The following is a 27,680-nucleotide window of genomic DNA, read 5'->3' as shown; positions in this document are numbered from 1 at the left end:
CAAATGGAATATATAAGGCCCATTTTTGGCTTTGGATTCCTTTTTCTTTTCACCTTTTATTGATCACGTTATAAATATATATAATTAGAGTACTTTCATCGTGGAGGTTTGAGAAGTATTTTGGCTTCTTTATCCTTACTTCAAATATTATCAATATATGCATCCCTTATTAATTTCTTTCTTTGGCTCATTATCATGTTCATTCATGTGCTGATTAGAAAAGGTGGAGTGCAGTGATTTGACTTGTTCTTGAGGTAGAAACATGACCTTGAATCACATACCTAACATTGTGGACTCATTTCCCAGCGAATACAAGTTTGGTGTATGCAGTTATATATCTTATGTACCATCACAATGGTTGTATATTGGACAGTCAATTTTGTTTCCATATGAAATCAAATAATGAGTGTGCTTCTTCTCATGCTACTTTTTCCATGCATGGTTCACTGCTCCCTCTAGTTTATCCTTTAAAAAACAAAGTCAAGATTTCCAATCGACAAAACAATTTTTTTAATTAATCAACAAAAGGGATTTTAAAACCTGCAACTGATCACTCTCTTTAATATGAAAGGTACCAAAATTTGACGAAAAGATGAAAAGTAAGGATAGGTTATAGTACTATCACTAATTTTCTTAGAAAGAAAAGGATTATAATCAAAATATTCATGGAAAAATTGACTAAAAAAACTATATTTGTATATAAAAAAATATCACAAAAGAAATTCCACACTCATTTCCTATGTGCTATACTGCTATATGATTGTCAATCGCTGAGAAAAATTCTTAATGTCATTTTAGTCAATATATTAGATTTAGACGCATGACATTTTAGTCAAGAAAAAATTCGCATGGTAAACTTAAAGAATAAATATAGGAACGAAGGTGCGTATAAATGTAAAGAAAGGTTGCACGTAATTAAAAAAGATTAAGAAAAAAAATTGCACTAAAAAAAATAAAGATTTTCCATCGACAAAAGAATTATAAAACATACAACTAATCGATCTTCATTGAGAAATATTAACAATACACTATTATTTTGAATATATTATTTATCATCCGTTGAAATTAATTGAGAATTACAAATTTTTGGTCGTGTCTCACTTTTCATTTAACCCTAATTTTATCATTTTTAATAAATTTTAACAAACTATAAAATATATATTTAAAAAATATGTTAAAGAATATATTTACTAACACTTCTCATCTTTTTAATATTAAAGATACTATAATTTGACGAAAAGATAAAAAAAAGTAAAATAAATTTTAGTATTATCATAATATATATTGTTATAAAACTCATTTAGGCTTCTTTACCAAATTGGGATATATTTTTTAGACATTTTTCATTTGGAGTAATTTCAAATTATTATCAAAAATTTAGATAAGTCGTCAATTTTAAGTTAGAAATCATAACATCGATTACGATTTATTATTATTTTTAATTGAAGTCATAAAATTTTTATGAATTTAATTTAATTTTTTTAATTTATGACTTTAAAGTTATATTTTTTTATATTTTATGACTTTAAAGTTATAAGTTTAAAATTTATTTCTTTTTTTATATATTTTACGACTTTAATTAAAGTCGTAAAGTCCTAACTTGTTTTTTTCAATTTTTTTATTTACTTGTATTTTATTTTCTTTTGTTTTCAATTTTTTTAAAAATTGTAAATAATTTTATTTATTTAATCATTAAACAAATATTTTTAATTTTATTTATTAATAGTTTTATTTAATATCTTGTATCTACTTTTTATATGGTTTTAAAAATATGTTATATTTTTATAATATTTTTTATTTAAAATTTAGATAATTTTTTAATAATGTTATTGAATTTGATTTATTTTTTAAATAAAAAAAACTAACATAATATTATTTAATATATATTTTAAAATTTAAGTATTTAAAATAAATAAAAAATATTCAAAAAAATATATTAAATAACATTATTTTAGTCTTTTATTTCATTTAAAAAAATCAAATTCAATAACATTTTTAAAAAATTATCTAAATATTAAATATAAAAAAATATATTAAATAAAATAATATTCAAAAAATATAAAAGATATTTTAAAAAATATAACAAATTAAATATATTTATTTAATAATTAAATAAATAAAATTATTTGCCATTTTTAAAAAAAATGAAATCAAAAGAAAATAAAATACAAGTAAATGAAAAACCGAAAAAAAAAAACTAGCTACAACTTTAAAGTCGTTCAATATTTATTAAAAAAAGAATTAAACTTACAAGTAAAATAAAAAAAATATGATTTTGAAGTTGTAAAAAAAATTAAATTGAAGTAAAATTTTTATAATTTCAATTAAAAATAATAATAAATTATAACATATGTTAGGACTTTTAACTTAACGACTCATCTCATTTTTGGCAATAATTTAAAATTTACCCTCAAATGAAAAAATGGGTAAAAAATATACCACATTTGGTAAAAAAAAAATCCCATTTAGCCATCCTCATGTGTCACCATTTTGTGTTGTATGTACCCGCTGTCTTTTTTTTTTATATATATACTTTTTTCATCTTTACCCTCTATCTTTTTATTCTCTGTTTCTCATTTTCTCTTTCTTACCAAGCTATTGATCACTAGCCGCTGCCTAGTTTTTTTATATATATATAGAAGGACTATAATTAAAAGATTCAAGGAAAATTTGACTGAAAAACTATATTTGTATAAAATTAGGATAAGTTGCAGTTTACTCCCCTAATTTTATCCCTTAACTTTTTTTTTTATCATTTTACTACATTGCTTTAGGTCAAAGATAATAAATAATTATTCCATCAAAATTGGCATCGATTGCTTCTTTTATGTCATTAAATTTTTTTATCACTTAACTATACCCTCTACTTTAGATCAAAGTATAATTGTTAATTTTTTTTGTTAATGTTAATGCTGGTTATATGTGTGAATCTTTTTTTTTTTTGTAGGCATTATATATGCAAATCTTGATTTTTTTTTTCTACAAGAAATTGTCGTAATGGAGCTAACTTATTTTGCATATGAAAATTATATGCTTAGCCATGATGTGTAAGGTTAATATATTTTTTTGGTAAAATTATAGATGACTCTATAATTTTAATGGTTTCAAAAGGAAATCTGATATAGGAAAATGCTTATATTCTTCATTATTTATCTATTCGTCCTACTTCGGCAATAATTGACTTATATGATCTGTTGGAAAAAATAATAATCATGATAGCATATTTAAGGAACAAATATATACTGCGCTATATATTCTTGAACAGTCTGTAATGCAAATCGTTACGTCTTCCACGCAAAGGAAGCACTAGTAGTTGTTTGAAGGAACTTTATTAAAGTAAGTTTATAGTTATTTTTCATTAAATAAATTAACAGTGCATTCTCTTGAAGCAAATTATACTAACATTTATGACAAATTCATATATCAGACTTGGAAATTTGTCAGCATGCATTGTGAAAGCCAAACTAGACACACGAAAAACGTAGAAATTGGTTCCTGTAGCTTTTACCTCAACGTACGTAGATCAAATATTTGTAATTATGCAACTAATTAATATGTAGTTCATACATGCAATATCGTCTTTCATGGTATGTATATCTTCTTGTGTCTAGCCCCGGCCCTGCTTGTTAAGGTAATCATTGTTTTGCTGTGAAAAAAAAATGCAATATCCTCCTTCATGGTACATTTTCTTATATTATTATCAATAAAATGTTACAAATAACTTTCATTGAAGAATTCAAATGTGTTGAGAACTATTTTAATTAGAAAAGATAATTGGATTTGGATTAGTAAGAACTTGCAAAATTACTCACGATAAATTATAGAGTATTTATCTACCAAAGAAGTTTAAGCTGGTACCTGAAAATTACATGCAAAAATGTGTAGGCACATGCATGGGTCCAGGTACTATATTACTCACCTCACTTTATCCCCAGACTCATAATAAATGTTTCGGGTTCCATTAAGCCTGCTTAGACACATGGAAATTAAGAAAGCAAACATATTAGCTCCATGTTACCAATCCTAATTATCAACTATTTGATCATCACCATAACCTAACACCCCTCATATGTCTCAACAAGAACCTTTCTCATGAACACAATCTATTAACAACAAACACGAAATTTAATTATCTCAGTAGAACACCTCTCATGCATCGATAAAAAAAGAAACACACACACACAAAGACTCAACAAGGAACCACATAAGTAAGTCTATCAAGCCTGAAAAATCTAACTAGAGCTTGACTTGCAAAGGATCATTTCAGATTCCTAAATCTGTCATAAATATTCTTCACTTAGATTGGTATATTCAAGATTCAACAATAAATATATTAGTATTATAACATTTTAATTTTATTAGTTTAATTATTATAAAAATAAAAGGTAAAATGTATTTTAGTACTTTGTAAATTTAAGTTTATTTGGTTTTGATCTTTAAAAAAAATATTTATTTTGATGTTAATCAACAAGTTTTAAAATAAATTTTATCATTGTTTAACAATGAAATCATAATACAATGTATACTTAATGATTTCACGTTACATATGAGTCATCACTTTAAAATATTTGTTAACATGACATTTTAAATGCATAACATGTCATTAATAAATAATATTGATAAAGACTATAATTAAAAAAATTACGAAGATCAAAATTGCTGAAAGGAATAAAAAAATAAATTATATTTATAATAAATAAAAACACATTTAAGCGTTATCTTAATCAAAATACAGATAATTAATGCTTGCGGGTAAATCAGATCTTAATTGATTGACAACATCTAGATTTTTTTTTTGGAATAATTTACGAGTGCATCGATCATGTCTTAACTGATTTTCTAAACTAAGCAAGGATGCTACCTTTTGCTTTTAATTTTTGCGACCATGGTCCATGGTGGCCTTGGTTTTGCAGATAAGATATTCTTGTGCATTTTGTTTTCTTATGTTTGAGCAATTAGTTGGTGTGCCCATACTACTAGATCGATTATTCAGAGGCCGTATATGGCTATATATTTTAGAAGATTACGTTACATGTTGAATTGAATAATCTTATTTTTACAATATATTCTCATAATATCTTTTATAAAAAAATAAAAGAAAATAAAATGAATAATATAATATAGATATATAAAAATAAATAATAAATTATGTTCGTGTTTGTGTGTTCACATACATTTATTGAATAAATGACTACTGATATATATATTCTCTAATATCTGGTATTTGTCTGGTTCCTTTTGTTCAGTACATGAGACATGATATATTGCTTACTACTAGTATTTATTTAGTGTATATATAGGTGGTTGTGTCTTCCCCACACAACTTCATAATTAGATTGAGAGTACACCAAGTTTATATTCTTTCTCTATTCAAGGTTCTTTTACGTTAAAAAAAATATATTTATTTTGAGAAAAATCAAACCTTACCTTATCTGTTTCTTTTCTTTGCTGCTATTTTGTCTTTCTGAAGCGTAAAAACATTAAAAAAAATAAAATAATAAACTTACCTTTTACATTTTATGCGGGGACGGTTCTTATTTAACTAAAGCTCCCTTAATTGAACTAAAAGTAAATGTTTTCATGTTTAAATTTTACATGATCTTGTTATTCGAAGAAGTTGCATACTAATATTTATTTATGTCCTCTTAATTAATATCAAATATGCAATAAAAATAAGGCTTTGTCAAAATTTATGAATATTTATTTACAGAGAAAAACAATTACACTTCAACATAATTAAGGACATCATATCCTAAATCTTTATATTCTTATAAATTACATGAATCCAAAATTATGATAATAACATAATTGAGATTTCTAATTACAATAGATTCGTTAAATACAAAGTGAAACTTACATAACTTTATATATTTCAATTGATAGTAGAAAGTATGTTTCAGCATTTCTTATTGTTTAATAATTTATTTATTTATAAATTCTAATTTTTGCTGATGACATTTGGTTACATAAAAATGTTTGTGAGCACCTTTCTAGTTAGTTTGTAGTCTTCACCCCAAAAGTGCTAGTTGCGATCGATTTGTTGATTAGGGGTTAGATGACTCATTGGCTGATGATGATCGATGATGGACTTGGTCAGCAGGTGTGGCGTCAGGTTTAGGGAAGCAAATTATACATGAAAGTGCTCCATGATTCAGTTTATTAGAGTCGACAATCAAAATAATTAAGATATTTTAATTTATAGTAGTTAATGGTATATCAAGTAGCAAATACAAAATAAAACAATGCAGGATCCTAATATAGTGATCTGTTTGTTTTATATATTGTCTAGCTACGATATAAAAATTACACATAGATTGGGGATAAAAAAAATACTTGTTTTATGATGTGATGAATTGAATATTCGGTATTAACAAGTTAATTAATTATGAAGCATACATCTAATCATTAACGGTCTTGAAACTTGAAAATATCATACACGATTAATTTAATAACTAAAATTTAATTTTATCAGCAATCCAACTATTATTTTATACTTTTAGAGAGGGGAACTATAAAAAAATAAAAAAATAAAATTGAAATTTGAAAACTTCAATTGTGTATTTATAAATTTTTTATGGAAATTATTGAAATAAATAAAAACTTAAATGGTTTTTATTTATTTTAAAATTAAAAGGATGAAATAAATATATTGGCTAATCTTTTAAGTAAACTAACTATTATTGAACATCTCAACCTGTTCTAAAAAAATCTCAACCTTGAATTATTTGTAATAATAATAATATATAGAAACTTTAATGTCAATTTTTCAACATATTTTTACATGACAGAGTTTAATTACACGCAAATTAAGGCACAAGTATATTTTTTAATAATGTTAAATTGTCACAAAATGGAAATGTCACTCGAGAGATTTTTTTATAAGCCTAAATTCCGTTGTACGCTACATTAATGTTTCCAAAATTAACATGAAGAAAATATAGTGTATATATATATATATATATATATATATATATATAAAATAATGTGATATTTTTCTTCTTCTAATATAATTTATTTCATATTTAATAAATCAAAATTCAAATCTTAAAACATTTGATTAAAGAACACAAGTTATTACTATTTATACTAATCATTGTGGATTAATTTTTTTCATTATAAATACTTATAATATGAAAATAATTATTAATAATTTCATATTATTAACAAAGACATGTGACATGTGAAATTTAGTTGAGAAAAACTATTAGTGTATTGTTTGGGGTCCATAAAATTGACATAACACTAAAATATGCACGTCAATTCTTCTAGTTAACCCTCATACTAGAGCGTCAATTCTTCTAGTTAACCCTCATACTAGAGCACACATGTAGGTCTCTCAATAGTCAGACTATTGTGCTGACACAATATTAACAAATAACAAATATTTATATATTTGAATCTTAATGATAATATTGTTATTTCTTTTTTATCAAGTTGTAGGTATTTACTCATCTACTAGAAATGAATTATCTATAAGCAAACAATTATCTATAAGTGATAAATTATTTACTAGTTATTATCTACAAGTTATAGTTTATTTACTAGTTATTACCTACAAGTTAGGAATTATCGAATAGTTATTTAATCATTCCTACAATTAAGAACTCAAAACTCCTATCATACGTTATAAATACATGTTTCTATCTCACCCTTTTCATTCCATTCTCAACTCACTCATGTAATTGAGTGTTAGAGTATTTTGTTTTGCAAGTTTCCCCTCATGTTCTCTTAATAAAAAATACCTATAATTTGACTTATAAAATCGTGAAACTCATCCAAGCTATGTCTACCTTGACATAAATCAACTCTAGATTTTGATTAGTACAATTGCAAAATATTTTCAATTTCAAATTGTGTTATTCAAGTGGTTTGTTAGTAAAGAAATTGTGAAATAGTAAAATTGATGATGCGTTCTAAATGAATTTTTTTGACATGCTGCTTAAAGGGATTCTAGTTTGGTATTACTTGAATTAACAATATGATTGTTTCTATTTTCAAATGTTGATAAACTTTAAGGATAATTCTCTGTAGCATAGATTCCGAAAGCAAAATTTATTTTCAATTTCATTAAAATAATTTCTTATACTTTTTTTTTTATTAAGAATAAATATATAAAAGTTAGATTTACGGTTGAATCAGATTCTCATGTTGCTATTGATCTTCTTTGTAAAGGTTGTACCAATTATCAACCTTGTTCCACTCTTGTTGATAGATTCTATGAGATTGTTTAAAATAAAGGGTGGTAGTTTTGGCTTCAAGTTGTGTGAGAAACTAATCAAGTCGTTAATGTCTTGACTAAGTTGTTTTATTCTCTTGATGGTCATATGAGAATTTTTTTATGTTATTCCTTCTTTTTTTTTCTAATATCATTTTGGTTGATCTACTATTATTTTTCTTCGCAAATTTTAATGCTTTGTCTAGGCGATCTTTCCCCTTTTATTCATAGAAAAATGAGAGAGTTCATTAACCTATGCCAAAAAGACCATCATTTTAGGAAATTAGATAATTAATTAGAAAATCTCATTCAATATTCCACGAACATTTTTTTAATGTAAAATAAAGACTGGAAAGAAGAATTAAGTCAATATTTTTTTCGTAAAAGTATATATAAGTTAATAATCAAATTATAGAAAACAAAAACTCTAATGATTTTTTTAGAAAATCAAAATCTGATTTCCTTATATGAAGAAGTCAAGTTCAAATAATTTTGTTAAAAATATAGATGAAGTTTTAATTGTTGTTTTTATTAATTTCGCCCGCGACCTTCCTTTATAATTTTCATTTTTCAAAGCAAGTCTCTCACTCTCTCTCTCTCTCTCTCTCTCTCTACATATATATAAACATAATTTAAATTATTAAATTTATATAATTAATTTCATAATTATTTATTTATTGAACAATATAATTTATATTATTAATTTTGTATAAAATAAATAATTAATTAAAAAATATATGTAACCCAAGTATAATTTTAAAATTTATTAAGTGTAAAAATAAGTCAAAATATTTTTAGTTCATGTGATTCAAGCTACTCATATGAATTAAGTCACTCATAATCTTCAATTAAATTGAGTTTGAACTAAATAGATTGTTATTGAGTTCGAGTTGAATTAATTGAAGTTGAACTTAACACATCTTTAACCTTAATTAAAATTAAGACAAATATATATTTATGTATTTTTTTTTAAATCATCATGTGATTATTAACTATTTTTTTAAAAAATTTATCATCCATATATAATTGTTTGAATTAAATTTATAGTACTTATATTCTTAAAATGAGTATTATTTTCACTAAATATATCCTAATATATATATATATATATATATATATATATATATATATATATATTAAACTCTGTACACATAAGAATAATGTATCATATTTGAATAATTTGTCAATAAAAAAGTATTGAACTCTAATTAATAAGATTATCGAGCATATGAATTAGAAATTTAAATTTAAGTATTTAATTGTATTAAATATTTATAAAAAGAGTTACATCCCAAAACATTGGAAATCTATAAGTGTTGGAACTATAAAAAAAGTTAACTTTAAATATTACTAATATTGAGATTATAAGTGTTGAAAGTACAAGTGTTTAGTATTAGGATTGTTAATGTTGAAACTTCTTAAGATATTATTTTTAGGTACATTTTTATTTGTTTCACTTTTTTCATATTTATTTTGGGTGTCATGTTTATAATATTAATGGATCATATTTTATTTATTTAAGCAAATTTGGTTACAATACATCTGATTGTAACAAATCCGATTGCAATAAAACTTATCACATGAATTAGTTTGTAAGAAATAATTGTGATTTAGATCATTATACTAAATCTGATTAAAAAATATTTTATTTTAATTTGGATTAATTTATTTTAAAATATTATGTTAATAATATTAAATGAATCAATTTTATTACTCTCATATATTTAATAATACTGTGTTAATTATATTAAATATTTGGATGAATCGTAGTATAAAATAATAATTTTAAAAATAAAAAAATTAAATTTAAATAGATAATCCGTTGATCGGAATTATATTAAAAAATTCATGAATTAATTGGATTGAGTTAATTTTTTTTTTTAAAAATATTATAAAAATCAAATCAAACTAAACTAATTGAATTAGATCTTAGATTTCATCAAAATCAATTCAAATCAGTTGGCGAATACCATGTTGATAAATACTATATAGTTTGTAAAAAAAAAAACGTCAGAATAATTAATTAACTGCCCTTTTGCCTGGGTAACAAAAGTTAAGCATAGGTCTAATCTTTCAAAAGCAGAATGAATATATGAAAAATAAATAACGTTTACTGTGATTAGGAAACAGCATCTTCTTCCCATTGATATCAGAGACCACATTACATTGAATTTGCGGTGCTCGTTATTATGAACCGTACGAGAAGAGGACAGACAACACAGAGGTTCATGAATATAGGAAGGCCAAAATGGAAAAAACACAACAAACACATACACTCCATGTCCCTTTAATTTTGGATCAGAACGGATCTCATCTCTTTTCCCTGTCCACCTCACCTACTCAAAAGTCCACCCCCACTAATCATCAATCACACGCTCCACAACTGCGGTCTCACCTTATAATCCCTGCCCCTTCTCGTACCCTATCAGTCTCTCTCATTTTCTTTTTTTATTTTTTTGTTTCTCTGGCCTTCTATGAATACCCAACTAACTCTTTCTCTTTTCCCTCTCTCTCTCATTGCTCCTCTGATTCATTCACCCAATTTTTTTCTGTCCTCTTTTCCTCTCAGAGGAGCCTCTGAGTCTGCTCAGGTACTTTCTATCTCTAAAAAAACACAAACTTTTGAGAGCTTCTGGCTTTGCAGGGATTTGAAATCTGAGCTTAGGGTGTTTGTGTTTATTCCTGTGTGCAAGGCCTTAAATTTGAAGGCTTTTAACAAAAGGGTCTCTGTGTATTTGGTTAACTCCCCAAATTCTTAGCTTTTGTGGGTTTCTTCTAGTTCAAGGGGGAAAAAAAAGGGAAAAAAAAAACTTGGAATAAAGTGGTTTCTCTATTTGTGTCGGTTAATGATTTTGTTAGATATGGTTTAATTTTGTTCAGATTTGTGAGCAACCTGGGGGAAAATAATTTATTTGTTTTGTGTTTGGTGTTGCAGGTGTTCCTTGTCAAGAGATCCTTTTGTTTTTGAGGTGTGAAGGGAAAGAGAAAAAAGATGAATCAGTGTGGTTATCAGCAGAAGAAGGCCTTGACAAGCTGTGAGGAGATGAGGATGGAATCTGTGGTGTGCCCTAAACCTCGAAGATTGGGCCTGTTGAACCACTCAACCTTTGATAACCACATCAGACCCTTGAGGCCACCCTTTATCAAGTATTCACCCTACTTTTTCCTAAAAAATTACATCATACCTTTATTTTTGTTGAATTTTTTCAATCAATTTATTTTGTAAAATTTCTGACTTTATATATTTTTTTTACTCATACAGCTACCAATCAGAAATTGAAGATTCAGGAGTTGGGGCTGAGCTTATGGACATTATTCTCCCCAAGGTTATTTTTTGTCTCAATCTTCATGTTGAAAAGAGTTTTTTTTTCTTTAAAATTGTTTAATTTTTCCCCAAAATATTTTAAATGAAAAATATATATGAAAAAATTGGTTGGTTCGTGTGATTCCTCAAAGATGTAACAAATATGAAGTTTTAATTTTGGTGTTGATTGCTAGGGAATAGAGATGCCAACATCTCTATCATGTGGTTTAGATGTTGTTGTTGATTGAAAGAAATGTGAAATCTGACGAATGATTGCTTCAATTTGATTGTTTTGCAGAGATCTGGGGGGCAAGTGGCTTCATCACCGCCATTTTTCTGTGGATCTCCACCTAGCAGGGCTTCAAACCCTGTGATCCAAGATGAGCAATTTGGTAGTAATGGTAATGAGAGTTTTGGTTCATTTTCCTTGGCACCCCCTTCACCATCTTCCTCAGCAAGAGGCTGTGTTAGGATGAAGTTTGGTCACACCCCAGCAGCAGTGAGGATTGAAGGTTTTGATTGCCTCAGCAGGGATAGGCGCAACTGCAGCATTTCTGCTGTTGCTTAATTCAATTTTAAACAAAGAAAAAGAAAAGAAAAGAGGATTAAAGAATCACCAAAGTTCTAAGAGCAGAGGAGATTTTTGGAACTGAGGAGCTAATCTTAATTTCAATCTTATTGTATTATATCTATATGTATATACCGTTGTTCATGAGTTAATTAAGGTGTCATGTATAATTGAGAGAAGGTGGGAATTTTATATTCTTAGTTTTATCCTTTTTGAAGAATAATAAAAAAAGGGGGACACATCAAGGAGAAAAGAAAAACGCAAGCAAAAAGTCTTGTTCTTCTCTCTTGTTAGGTTTTATATGATGGGGTCTTTTAGATTGAAACTTTCATGTGAGTTTCATGGAGAGTCTGTAACTTATATGTAATTTGAAACTCAGCTCCTCCTTTTGTAATTGGAATGGTGGAGGAATTTGAGGATTTATCTTTGGAATCTTGTAAAATATATTTTTTGTGGGTGCCCCTATTTGCAGGTGTCGCCTATTGGATTATATGAAAAGAAATATTGTTCATACTTTATACATGGTATTTTCTTTTACAGTCAAAAGACAAGGTTGAATATTATTATTTGTACATCCGGTAATGGGTCATTAGTCCAATGAGAAAAACAATACTAGCAATAATAAAGAAAGAATCTTAAGAACCTTCATAGGGCGTGCTATGGTCAGCTTTGGGGGGCTGTTGTCTAGTAATATTTTAATCATTGTCGCCAAAATTCATTTGATAGATACTAGATAGAGGATTCTTTATTATTATTATTATTATTATTATTATTATTTTCATTTGAATTTTTGGGGAATACAAGAATATGGATAACTATTTGATGATGTGAAGAGGTGCCTGTGGAATGGTGTGAAAGGGTGAGTGGGAGAAATAAAAATTAGTCAAGCAACGTGGGATGTGGATAGGTTATAGTATATATAGAATGTGGGGTATGGGGTGTGACAAGCACAAATGCAGAAACGTGTGCTTGTTGCTTTATTGTGATGGATGGAAAGTGGTTAAGGAGAGGGTGGCATGCATAAGGGTTTGTTTGGTGGTTGAAAGTTGATATGATGCATTCATTTCAATATTTCATTGTATATTATAATTATAAATAAGGGTATAAGACACAGCTAAGATGAATTGAGAAGTTGCGTGGGGCATTCCCCTTCAGTAACAAGAAGCGCGTTGGCAGGTGCTACTAACTGGCTTAATTGCTAGTTGGAAGGCCCATTGCTTGCACATACGGCATGGGAAGAAATTTCTGAGGGAAAGGACTAAGACCAGTGGAAAATTTTGCTTTGCATTAAAATACAATAGTTGAATAATCTACTTTCTTTTGCAACATCGTGTCATTATCATCTTATTATAAAGATACAAGTTTATGCGTGTATGATGAGATTGGTGCAATGTTAGCAACAAAGGAGTTGCATAATTGTTAATTAAATCAGAGAAAATCTACCCGCGAGCTTATTTTTCTAATAATACGTTTATTAACTATATTAGTTTTAAAAGGAACAAAACAGATCACTTTCTAAAATAAGTTTACCTTTTTAAAAAAATGATAGTAAAAATATAAAAAATATGTTAAAAAGATTACATTACCATTTCTATATTGTTGAATTCTTAGGTCAATTTATAAATGTGTGTTTGTCTTCTACCTTATATATCAATGCCTTGCTTTTAAAGAGATTTTTTTTTGGTACATCTTTTAAAAGAGAAATTACTATAGAGGAAATAATTTTGTTTTGAAAGAAGCTAATAGTAGACATTAATTATATTCTTTTTGTGTTCAACCATTTCTTCATAATTTCTTTTGGCGTCTTTTATAGTTATGTCCTTTTCTTAAATAATGAGTTTTTTTTATATATTGTTGAATGTATTTTTTAGCACAAAAATATATAAAATTAGTTCCTAAAAATTGAAGTTTGCAGATTGTATGTTTGAATTCACTTCATTTTGAAACATAAGTTTTAAAAATATTCCTAATATTGTTTTCATTTAAAACATGGTTTGAAATCACACATAAGTGAATTATCGAACACAAATTAAATATATCACGAGATTGAGTTTAATTAGTAAGACAAACGTACGTTCAAGACAATTAAACAAAAAACTAAATGTAACCTAAACCTAATACACTTTAAGTCAACAATATGTACACTCTCAGGGAACATTTACTTCATGGTTTCTTTGTTTCATTCTCGGGAATAATATTCATAAGTATTTTTTATAAAGAAAAACATGTTTGGTTAATATTTAAAATTCATGAGAACATTTTTTATATTTTTAGAAATAATTAAGACATGTTTGGTTTACAGTATATTTTCTTAGAAATGTATGTTATAATTATTAAAATTTCTTTATTATGCAAAATATTTTTTTTATTTTATTATAATGCATAAAAAATAGAACAAATATTATAACTACGATATAAATAAATTTTCATTACATTTATCCATATAAATTATTATAATTTATGTGTACTATACAAAAGTTTTACTTTGACAAATACGTAAACTATTTTACACTTTAAATACATAAATTAAAGTATTTACCGCAAAACAAATTTTTTTATCATAATTTATGATTAAATGATATATAATTTATACTATAAATATATAATATTTTTAGCATACTCTTAGCACTGTTGTTATTATGTGAGTAAATATAATTAATGACATTATTGTGACGTATAAAGATATTATGGTAAAATATGTTTGAAATAAAAAATATTAATTTTGTCCTTATAAATTTTTTTTATTAATTTAATCCATATAAAAATAAAATATATTTTTACCTTAGTCCATGTCCATAGTGGTAAGTGATGAATTTGTTAAATGATAATATAACATAACTAATAAATAATAATTTGATTACAAATCAATTAAATAATATGGGACATTTAAATCTTTAATGTGAATTAAATAATTATGGCAACTAAAGATCCTCCAAAATTGTAATTTTTTTGTTTCTTCTAGGATAATTTTTGTGTGGTGAAATTAAAGAGAAAAATGAAATAATAATGAGTTTTATTGTCTTTTGAGTGTCTTGAAAAAATAGAGAGGAAAAATAATTAAGTTTGTTAACCACGTTAATAAATTATCTATAAAATTATCACTTAAAATTAACAAAAATATGTTTTATTTTTGTAGAAACTAAATTAATGTGAATTTTTTTTATCAAAACGGAATTGATATTTTTTAAATTTTAACCGCACTCAAACATATTTCATCCAAGATATTAATAACATTGAGACAAATAGATAATGTTGTATAAAAAATAAGGATTTTTTTAAAAAATAGAAGACAGCATTTAAAACTAACCCGATACTACTTAATTGAAAAATCTGACACCATATTTTTAAACTTGTTCTCCTCTTCGATCATTAATTTTTCTTTATTGCTTTTGAGTTTTTGACATCTTTCACTTTTCTTAAATATGAACAGATACGGATTTGTAATAGCCTCAAAAGAACCCTCTAACTACTTAACTATTTTATTTTATACATTTATGAAAGTATTAACAATTATTGAGGAAGAAAAATGTAATATGTAATATGAACAGATACTATTTCTTAAATAATGATTTATGTAATATGTAATCATGAACACTTAAATTATTACAATTTATATTATCGAGTAATTCTTGTCCGCATTGAAATTTTACAATGGTTATCCTCAAAAAATATTTATGCATCCAGGGATGAAGTAAACATAAGGCAGTGGCTCTCTAGAAGAAAAAATTATTTAGTATTAATATTTATACAACTTTTATTATTAAGTATTCTAATAAAGGGGTAACTCGTGTTCCTAGAATATCTCCAACGGTACAATTTAACCAATTTATTCTGAGTACTTTATCATATATTGCTTCATACAATATCACATTACAGTTAACTAGCTCATATATTTTGCTTTAATGATATAGTTTTAAACCACTTTTAAATTATTTCTTTAAATGATTCTTGATAAAAAAAATTATTTTTTTACTTCTAAGCAACCAAAATTTAATTTTAAGCAATTCAATATGACAAATATACCCCCTTCAATGGTAAAAAAGATTAAGTAAAAATATTTTAAAATAAACAACTTATTAAACAATTAGCTTTAAATATGGTTTTATGAATAAAAAAATATTTTTACTTTTTTTTAAAGCTCCTAATTTTACTGTTATTTTCTCACACTTAAAAATTAATAAGTCTCTAAATATGTTTTAAATTTCTTAAATTTGAGTTACTTTTTATCCAGATCCTCCAAATTTAAATTTGTTGAAACCGTCTGCGTTAGTTTGTGTCAATCGCGCGCGGTATAATGTGTTTGCACTGATAAAAACTGAACATTGAACAAATAAAAAATTAAAACTCATAATTTTTTTTAATGCCACTTTTAGTTTATTATATTTTACAATTACTTAATTTTGATATAATAAATTTTAAAAGTTTTATTATGATATTTTAAGTTTTTAAAGTGTTTTGATATTTTTTTTTCAATTTTTGTTAACAACGTTATTATTCCATTAAAATTTGAATTTTAAAATAATTAAATAACATAAACACAATTAAAAATCTTCACTATCATTATTTTATTTTAAAAATATAAACCATTAAAATTTTGTCATTTATAAGCTTTGATGATTTGGCAGTAGACTATCAACTATCAATGGAACTCCACATTTCAGTTGCCCACGAAAATTTCAAATGCAGTCCAACAAAGTGACCATTTTTTTTTCTTTTTCATTATTCAATCAAGCGTTAGATGTAGATGAGTTCCGAATGTCCAAATCATCCTCTGCTCCTTAAATTAAGCATAACAGCCTTCAATTTTTTTCATAATCCATTTTACAAATTATTCTTTATCTTTTTAAAATATAAAAAATAATTTTTATCTTAATTATGTAACTAAGTCTTTACCTTTAAAATTTAATTTTCACGGTTAGTTATATGTTTACGTGATAAGTTTTTAGTCTTTGTTCATGTAAACAAATTCATATAACAAGTTTTTGTCCATGTAAACATACCCATATGAAAAATCTTTAAGCTGAATTGAAAAAAAATTTCATTCCTCTCACAGTTCTTCATTTCCCTCACAGGAGTAACCTCATTCCTCTCTCTCAGCAAAAACCAAACTCATCCCTAAATTCCACAGATTCAACAACACCTCTGGCTGCAGTATTTAGGCTAGCATGAAGAGTTAGGAACTCCTCTACTGCAAGCTGCGGGTTTTGTTCCTTAGCAGAATTACTAAGCTCTGCGTATACACTTCCAGAAACAATTAGTATGCTACTTTTGTGGCTGGCATGGTTATTCATTTTATGGCATGTGTATACTCTTCGCTTGATGTGTAAGCTTCAACGCAATTCCCAAAAAACCCAGATTTTCAAACCCACGTTTTAAAGCTTATGTCTTGGTTGTTGTTAATAACTTCATATACGCAGATTGTTAATATTTTCACTATTAAACTAAGTATGAACACATTTAATTTTATAAACATATATGTATTTCAAATAAGCGTGAAAATAAAAATGACCCTGCCAAATGTACGATGAAGAACTTGAAGCTGGTTCCCTTGGGACTCTCCCTTTCCACCTTAGACTTGGAACGCAACCGCCCCTTCTTCCTCTCTACCATATTGAGAAACACTAATGATGGGATGTACTGATCTGACATTGAGCAGTTCATAGTAAAGTTGTTCATATGAATATATTCTTACCTTAGACATTGCAGCAAACTCTCTGCAGCAGCAGCTTCTTGTATAGCCTCAGTTGCAGCCATATGTGCGGCATCTCTTTGCTTCATCACTTCCTATGACAAAAATGAAAATATAAAATAATAATGAAACATTACAATCACAAAACTTCTTGTCCAAACAGCTGATTCTATGAGTGAGATAATTTAATATGGGCAGAAAACATGGGAGTGAAGCCGCTAAAAGTGGAAGGAAAAAAAGAGTCAATGAAAATTATAAGATTGCAAGATTGCATATAACTATCTTCAGCATTTAGCATATATACTTGACAACAAAGAGTCAAAAAAGCTAAAAGTGGAAGGAAAAAAAGTGTTTTCGGGAGATTTACCCTCCCAAACTTTGCAATAGATGACGGGAGTGAAGCCCATGGAACACTTGCATCTTTCACTTTTCTATTGGAGAAACTTTGACAAAGTTTTCAGGGAATCCATTGTTAGAAGCTTCTAAAATTGCCAACAATGTACCTCACTAATGTCGTTACTTTTAAATCTAACGGTAATGACTATTTTGTAAAACTTATACAAAAATAGGGACTATTTTTTACATTTCAAAAAGATAGGGACTAATTTACAAAATGGATACAAAGACAGAGACCAAAATGCTTATTCACTCTATACTTTACACATATCTAGGTCACCATCTCCTCCGTCTTCTCGTTGAGAAGAATCCTTCGCCGCAACACTTACCTTGCAACCAAGCTCGCCGAGTGCGGCCCACATGCCCCATAGCCAACACATCTTAGACCAAATCATGATCAGGGGCTACACTTGCAACAACTCTCCCTCGAGGGCCTTTTTTCTCTACCGCAAACTGCTGCATTTTGGTCAAAAGCCCGATAATTTCACCTACCCTTTTCCTCAAGGCATTCGTGCTTTGTGCTCAAGCTGCGAAATTGCTGTTGCACTGCATTTTCGATTTGGATTTTGTACCCTTTCTGGTCGTTTTTCGATCGAGCAGGACCTCAAGCCTCCTCGTATTATGCGTTTGAGGTCGGAGGGTTGTGTATCCTTCTTGGTTATCAGCCGACTGAGTAAGACCTCAAGCCTCTTTGCATTATTCGCTTGAGGGCATAGGACTATTAGTGTGTTTGGATCCACGTCCAACCTCCAAAAACGTGGATCAAATACGTGATAATCTGAAGCTACAGAGAGTAGCTTCTCCTTTAACGTGGGAATTAGACGTGAATCTTGTGGGACGCGATACGCAACCAGACACACTATATGTATTCTTTTCCGTCATCTATTGATCGAGTAGGAACTCAAGCCTCCTCACATTGTCAACATGAGACTTGAGAACTCTGTACATCTCTAGGTCATCCATCCAGTGATCCCATTTAGTCGCCTATCTATTGACCCATGATTCATCCTAGATACTTATCCTTAGTCAGTCTCTGACCGCTTTTACTACCATTTTTGTTAGGTCATGTTTAGTACCCCCAGGTCGCAATGGCCATAAAGGGAGCATCGTTATGGGACACCCTTAATGACAAAATAAATAGGTAATTAAGTTATGAGTAACAATCATCTGAAAGAGAAGGGACCCTCACCAAGAAGAACCCCTAATTAGAGCAAAGAAGATAGATTACATTTCTACAATCTCAGCTGAATACTTTTGGACTAGGTCTTGTAAACCCTAAGTGAGATGTAGTTACAAGAACAAATTCCTTTGCCAACATGCTATGCTTTAGGTTTGGTTTCAGATCTCAAGGAAAAAGAGGATTGATGAAAGTGGATTTCAGATCTGATCCTTAAAAAATGTCATTAGAATCTTACTTATACTATTCAAAATTTGATAACACCATGATGATGAGAACATAATTCTTATGTAGATAGGGTGGTTGATTCGAGTTCTCCTTTTGTGTTTGATGATGATTGGGTCTTGAATCAAAAACAAAAATAAATTAATTTATAATTTTAAAAATAAAATAAAGATAATAACAATTAAAAACCATTATTATATTAATTAATTATTTTTGAATTCAAATGTCAACCTGACATTTACATTTGCTAAGAGAGATAAGAAAAAATGATTAAAATAAGACATTTTAAAAATTTAAAATATCATAATAAATTTTTTAAAAGTTAATGTATAAATATAAAATAATTGTAAAACATAATGAATTCAAAATGACCAACAAATCATTTTCGAACATTATAACTATGCAATACGAGAATACAAAAATTTTAAGCATGACGCGGAGCCTTTCGGTGACGCCAGATATCTCCATCTCAATGGCATGGTGGTTGGCGCCGGAGATGACTCGGATTTTGTTCCATTCTGGCGACTTTGAAGTTCGAAGTGACAACGTCTCGGTCACGCATTTTGTCAAACACCTTGTCGCATCGTTCATTCTCTCGCAACTCGCGTAAAGCTCTACCGTGGCGATGTGGATTGAAGCGTGGCGCGCGAAGCCAAGGCGAATGACATGCGCGTGGATCCACTGGCCAGGTTTCGAAGCCGCCGTGACGCGACTCAAGTGGGTTTTGAAGCTGGGTTTGCTTGCATTGCATATTGCATTTGACCATCTGTTGATAACAAAAAAAATAGCGCCATTTCTGAAAATAATTGAATATTTTTAAGTAGTCGCATTCTGTTTGTTCTCAAATTTAACGGTTGAGTCATGATTTCCTGCTGTTTATTGTGATTATTGTTTGATTGTTTCTGACCATTCCATTAATTATTAAACATTTTAAATTCTTTTCTTGATTCTTGCGGATTTAAAGTAATAATATTTATTTTAATATTAAATTAAAAATTAAATTTTATTGGTAAAAAATCACTACAAAGTGTGAATCCATTATCCTGCAATTAGCCCACAGACTTAAAAAATATATTTAAATTTAAAAGATTAAAAATAAAAATGAGCAAATTTAAAGGAATAAAAATATATTTAAATCATTAATATATTACTGAAATTTAACAAATTAGAGTGTGGCGGTTAATGACATTAAGGAATATAATTTAATTTAATTTATATATAAAAAAAATTATACATAAAATCTTTTACACAATCATCTAATCATAACTTATTATATATAATAAATTTATTAATTTTTAAAATAATTATTTTAAAGTAATTCAAATAGTAATTTACGATTGAATCGATGATAATATAAAATTATATTATACTTTCAGTGGATAATGTATAAGCTTTAAACTCTTTGCATGTATTGTGTGCATTATTTTTAAATCACTATGCCATTTTTTAGAAGATTACTTTCTAGCATTTTTTTTTTGGAGTTTAGAGCTATGTTTTTGCTAGCTTGGCATACTTCAATGTATATAATATTAATTTTTTTCCTTTTGAAGGTATATATTTTATTAAATATTAAATGGTAGAATATATTGATTTTTATTTGAGGTTAATAAGATAAAAAATTAACTAATAAGATAGTTATTAATTTAGGAGAAAAATATGCAATTTTAATATTTCAAATCAATGATTAATAGATTCTTTCAGTTTTATTTTTTAGAAGAAAATATTTATAATTAGAAACATTTTTTGGGACCTTTGTATTTGGTCAATTATTTTAGGCCGACCATGCTAATCTCTACCTTAGATCAATGCATTTCTTTTTAATTTACTAACTAATATAACAAAAGTGTTATTTTAATAAAAAATATATATTTATCATCACATATATATATATATATATATATATATATATATATATATATATAAATTAAGTGGATATCGTAATAACAAAAATCACATGCATACTCATAAATTTTTTTTGCAGGTAATTATCAAGGTCCAGGTCCAAACATATACTTAAGTAAAGATACTACACATTAGTGGATAATTTTATTTTTCCATGCTCACATCAGGATAAAACCCAATTGTCATCGATGATAGCAAAAGTTCAGGGTGACTTGTTTGAGGTTAAAATTCAAACCCCAAATTATTATTACAAAGTCAAAATTGGTTACCATATATACACAAAATTGTTACGTGACTACAAATCAAAGATCAGAACAATCAAACAATTATATGTTTATATTTAAAGAAAAAAAATAATATGTGTATCTTATATGCATGTACGAGTGTGAACATTTCATGAATTAAATGTTAACCACTGCCTCCTACTTTACTTCTACAATTTTGAAGCTATAATGTATCCCATTCTGAAGTTGCTTTGAATACCTGAAATGAAAATTTTGTGGAATTATTTGAAACATTTATGAGCTGAGTTTCTAACAAGCAAAAGACAAATGCAGTAGAAACCTACAATTTTACATATATCAAGACATTTGATAGTAGAGAAATTTTTAGTTTATCGGAAATCATAATTTGGGAAATTTAGTTTTGCATGTTTGATATGTATTTAAAAAAAATAACATTTATAAAAAAATGATATTTTTTAAAAATGTTTTTAAATAAGTTTTTCACAAAAATTCTCCATTGGAAAAGTGAGAATTTTATTTTATTTTCATTGTTTCTAATTTTTGCTTCAATGTCGAAACTTCCATATTTTTGTCCTCCAGCTCTTTAACATATTTAATAATCTCTTTGTCATTTACTATTTTTTCCGCATCAGCTTTTGCTTCCAACTTTGAGAATTGTACTTCATAGGTTTTTCTCATTGTTTCTAGTTCTTGCTTTAATGTTGAAATTTCCATATTTTTGTCTTCTAGCTCTTTAGTATATCTAATAACCTCTTTGTCATTTGCCATCTTTTTGGTGTCCTCAATCTGTTTTAAGTCATTCTCCATCTCTTTTTCCATTTTAATCTTGTGAGATTGTTTTAATTCTTCTGTCTTCTTGTCTTCTTTTTTAGTCCTTTGAGCCTGTATTGAGGGGCCAAAAAGCTTACAATACAAACAAATGAAAATAGTTCAATTTTATTTGTTTCTTTAGCTTCAAAACACACAAAAAATTTAAAAGGGTATTATAATATCCTATTTCTAAAAGTGTGTATACACATGTTACTTGCAATCACTTGCAAATTAAGAAAATATTACCTTCACCTACTAAAGTTGATTAGTTTCTTATGAATGATAAATAAAAATGTTTGTACCATGTACTCATGTACTATGTATTAATTCACTTGTAACATGATAATTGGTAAAGCTATTTGGGATACCTCAGTCTCTTCCTTGATTTTAGATGCAAAAGCCTCAAGTACTTTGATTTTTGAGTGATATTTTTCTTCACGAGCCTTAAAAAGATTGTTTTGCTAAAGGCAAATAGTAAGAAAATGGTGAGAAAAAATCAATTGAGTAAAAAACAAAGGTTAACTAACTTTTGAAAATAATGTTATAGTAATTGACTTACGGTTTTTAAATGTTCTACTTGAGTTGATATACGTCGCTCAATTTCTTGTACAACTTTTCTCAATAAGCAAGCCAAACGCTAAGATGTTAAGATATTTGTTAGACAATACTTCAAACTTTATTATACATGTGTAACACATTTTACATGAACTTGTATATGTGTATTTCATGAATACATTTATGATATGTGTAACACTAAAGCCTCCAATGCCATACATGGGGTATTTCACCATTTCTTCTTTCAACACTTTCTTCCAAGATGTCATTCACTACACTCAAAAGTTATTGAGTAGGAGCATTCTGCACCAATAAATGCTGAAACAAATCATTGATGCATAGAACTAGAAAGATGTGCATAAATTGGGCAAAGTCAAAGATAATGAAAAGAATATTAAAATTTACATCCAAACTAGTTGATTTCATCAATTCTGAAATTTTTGGTGAAGGAAGATCTGCATAACTTCCTTGTCTTAGTCGAAACACTTTGGGGAACTTATGACCTACTTGGCTTATTAACGTAGTTGGTTGCTCTGTACAAGATATGGAATAAGTACTATAAAGACAAAACACTATCTAATTGGTCTAATGAATCACAAAATAAGAAATATATTTTGATTTCCACAATATATATGTCTTTCACACAAGCATTTATTTCTCCCTTCTCTATTTCTTTTTCATTTCCTTGTGGATGGACACGCTTGGAGATAGATTTATTTCTAACAAACCGAGCTTATTATTAATTAAAGCAATCATATAAATTGTATACCATGCAACTAAAAAAAAGTTTAGAGCTCCATTTTATTTCTTTTATACACAAGCATAATAATTGCGCATATCACATGTAGATTATTCTAGTTTTGACAAACAAATCATTTTGAAAGTTAGTAAATTAGTTATGTTTGTTTTACTATAAATTTTGTGTTTAGCTTAACAGTATGCATAACATTTCTATTCAAACTTCCTTTGCCTTGAGAATGTCCTAGCATATTCCTTTATTAAGGGAATATGTAGACATAAATATCAATATGTTTCCTTGTTAATATAGCTATATCAATACAATAACCTTATCTCATTAAGTGAATTCATTACATGGATCACACAACATCTTTTGACTCAACGAAAAACTAATATATATTTATATAAATAATAATTAAGAAATTGTTAATTTATTTGTATCTCATTATCTCTATAAGCATCAAAACACACTCACAAAAGGTAAGAGTTGGGTTAAAATTCATCATACCTGTCATAACTGGACTTTGCAAAACACGTTGAAACTTTGCCTCAGATGACACCTTACTTTGGAGTGAGTTAACTCCGTTGAAATTGGCACTTGAATTGCCCAAGTCTTTGGGTTCAACGGTGTGGTTATTCGATGATGGATTCATCACTAGGTGATTCCTCAAGGACAAGACTTCATACATTCATGTGCAGATGTTTCATAACAATTGTCATTGTATCATATCACCCAATAAACTCTTCTAACCTAATTAAATTTAGTATCCAAATTATCCCAACAAAAATAATAGTAAGAATCATTGTATTGACGTTAAATGATTTAATTATACAATATAATACAGTGCGTGTAATACTTGTAAAACATTTTGCTTTCAATTTCATTCACTGACAAAAACCATGGACGATATATTCAAAAGAGAAGAGTAGCAAAAGGCAAACTCAAAGGGATCAAAGGTTGAATGTTTATAGATTCCTAAACAAAATTAAACAACCAAAGGTTCTATAATTTTGTATTTCTAATAATTAATGTAATGGAGTATATATGTTAATCTCTTTCTAGTTCTCACTAATGTTCAAATGATGAAAGCTTGCAACCACTTCAAATCTGAACATGGTTCTAAAACATTAAAATAAAGAACTAACCATGCTACATCATCCATGACAATTTGTTGAAATTATAATCAACACATTCTTAATTTAATCAAGCTACATCTTAGTGTGAATATCAAAATTACCAAAGCGGTAACATGGACAATGTATAAAAGCACCAGTACTGGAGAACCCAACGTTAAAGATGTGTTAACATTTATCAAATGTTCTTGCTGTGACAAGAGTTAAGTAAACTCGAATAAACATCAAATTAATGGATATTTTTCTACATAAATATAGTTACGTTTAAAATAATTTAATAATACTTTTTGTATGGATTTGTGAGAGAGAAGGAAAGGGGGCTCCTCAAAAATAGGAGAACAACATTCTCTACGTTAAAATCATTCTAGTGGAAGAACACCATTGCATGCATGTCTCGCCAAAAAAGGATTTGGATCACCTAAAGTGAGCCCTGACTTTAGAAAACAAATGAGTTTATTTATACCATTTAATTATTTAATGGTTTGGGTTTATCTATTTTTAAAAATTTTGATAATTAAAAAAAAGAGAAACAAACAAAATAATCACGCACAATTTTGCCTTGTCCACCTTTACGACACATTCCTTCATCCGCCTCCCCCCATTAATTTGAATTTATAGAATTTCAATTATATATTTATTAAATTTTATGAATTTTGATACATGTCTAGATATGATTAATCATTCTTGGAAATCACAAAGAACTAAATGTAAACTCGAGCGGGACACAAGTTTATTTCAAAAAATTTAATTTATAAGAAATTTATTTTAAAATTTTGAACCATTTTTATCTTATTAAAAAATAATCAAGATAAATATTATGATTATGGAAAAAAAATTGAGAGTTGACAAGAATATATTTAAATTTTTATTTTAAATAAAATCTATTTTAATTGCATGTAATTTGTGGGATCAAATAACAAATTTATTCTTCTTAAGTCTTAACAGTTTAGATGCTTTAATCCCCAAAGTTGAAAATAATGTGAACAAGAGAACATAATGTTGAGCCTTCTTTGATTTTGCAATCATACAGTTTTATTTTTCTACAAATTATTGTTAAATGATTAACCGTTTCATGCTCTGCTGGAATGTCCAAGACTAACCAATAATAAATATATATGTGATATTCATATGTTGTAAACTCTTATCAATTAAACTCTTTAAAAAAATTAATTTTTTATTTTATAAAAATACCTTATCAATTAGAGTAATTAATTGATCAATATATATAAGGGCTTATGAGAGTATATGAAAAATCTTATAAAAATATTTCATGGGTGGTCCATAAAAAATTTTGAGCTTATTTTAACAAACTATATAATATAGCTTATTATTGCAACAACATGTGATGCTTTTTTTTTAAGAAAAAAACTAATGTTATAAAAATATATTAAAAAAACTAAGATCAAAATCTTGGCTAACTCATTATTAAGTGTATCAGTTTTTTATTTTTTGTTCGTGTCAGTTTATTTATTTTTCCGTTTGTTCCCTTACTTTTTGACGCAGCGTAACAAATAACCCACGTCTCATGGAAACCTTCCTCATTTTTGTCTCATAAATACATATCTCTGTTCGAAATATTGGAAACCTTTTTCACTTTTTTTTATTATACATTTTTTTTGTTGCTTGATGTCCAAGATACCCTGTCACTGTTTTCTCATAATATATAATGTTATTTTTTAGTTACATTTTAAAAAAAAAATGTTTTTTTTGGATAAGAGATATTGAATAAGATATTTTCTACTAAAATTTCTTACTTTCTACTAAAATAATTAGTTAACTTCATAGAAATTAATTATTAATAAAACTTGTAAAGAATATTTTATAGTAATATCATGATAATCAAAAGTAAAAGAAAAAGAAATAAAAGAAAAAATATATTATATAACATCATATATAAATATAGATGACCAAAGATGGATCAAGTTGATAAGGATCAAACTCATCCTAAAAAATACAATTTGATCCTATTGTTAATGTGATGACTTTTTTTTTATGAATGATCTATAAGTAGTTTTATAAATACTTAATAAGCCTTTATATATATATATATATATATATATATATATATATATATATATATATATATATATATATATATATATATATGTGTGTGTGTGTGTGTGTGTGTGTGTGTGTGTGTGTGAACAGAAGGTTGGGTAGGGAGGCACGGAAGCAAGAAGGAAAAAGGGTGTGGGGTGAGAGATACAGTCTCCGCGTTTACAGGACGTATGGGATAAGCAGAAAGCAAGTGGGGGCCATTCATTCTCAAAACCATTGGCTCCCCTTCTCCACCAGCGCCCACAGTCCTCCTACCATTTCCAATCAATAATCACTACTTACACCTTCTAGTACACACAAAATTAACATTCAATAGCATAAAATATTATTTACCATTTAACACTATTATTATCTTTTCATTTATATTAGTATAATAGTTTTATAAATACTTAATATGCAACTTCAATATATCCAAACAGAAACTGTTTATTTCAAGTACAACATGCTTCTTCGAAGAATTTCATGACTTTATATTATTGTAAAGTAACATTTAGTCTTTTAAAAATTTGTATCAAGTTTAAAACTTATGCTTGCTGATTTATTTAAAAAATACAATACTTGAGTTTATAACTTAATTGTCATTTTTATCAAAATTATTGGTCAAGTAAGTAATTTTAATATTGCAAAACCACTGTACGGACTCCCACAAAACCGGGAAACGAAC

At 27.3% G+C, this 27,680-nt stretch overlaps 1 protein-coding gene across 1 annotated transcript; it reads left to right on the top strand.

Moving 5' to 3' along the window:
* The first annotated feature begins 10,651 nt into the window (after window positions 1-10,651).
* LOC114418610 lies at window positions 10,652-12,605 on the top strand. Its single transcript, XM_028384043.1, has 4 exons — window positions 10,652-10,806; window positions 11,151-11,362; window positions 11,478-11,541; window positions 11,818-12,605. The coding sequence occupies exons 2-4, from the start codon at window positions 11,208-11,210 to the stop codon at window positions 12,085-12,087; spliced, it is 489 nt and encodes a 162-aa protein (XP_028239844.1). The 5' UTR covers window positions 10,652-10,806; window positions 11,151-11,207; the 3' UTR covers window positions 12,088-12,605.
* Window positions 12,606-27,680: the final 15,075 nt, after the last annotated feature.

This window comes from Glycine soja, chromosome 7 (assembly GCF_004193775.1).
Source record: "Glycine soja cultivar W05 chromosome 7, ASM419377v2, whole genome shotgun sequence".
In the NCBI taxonomy this organism is placed as follows: domain Eukaryota; kingdom Viridiplantae; phylum Streptophyta; class Magnoliopsida; order Fabales; family Fabaceae; genus Glycine; species Glycine soja.
This window is presented reverse-complemented; position numbering and strand designations above follow the sequence as displayed.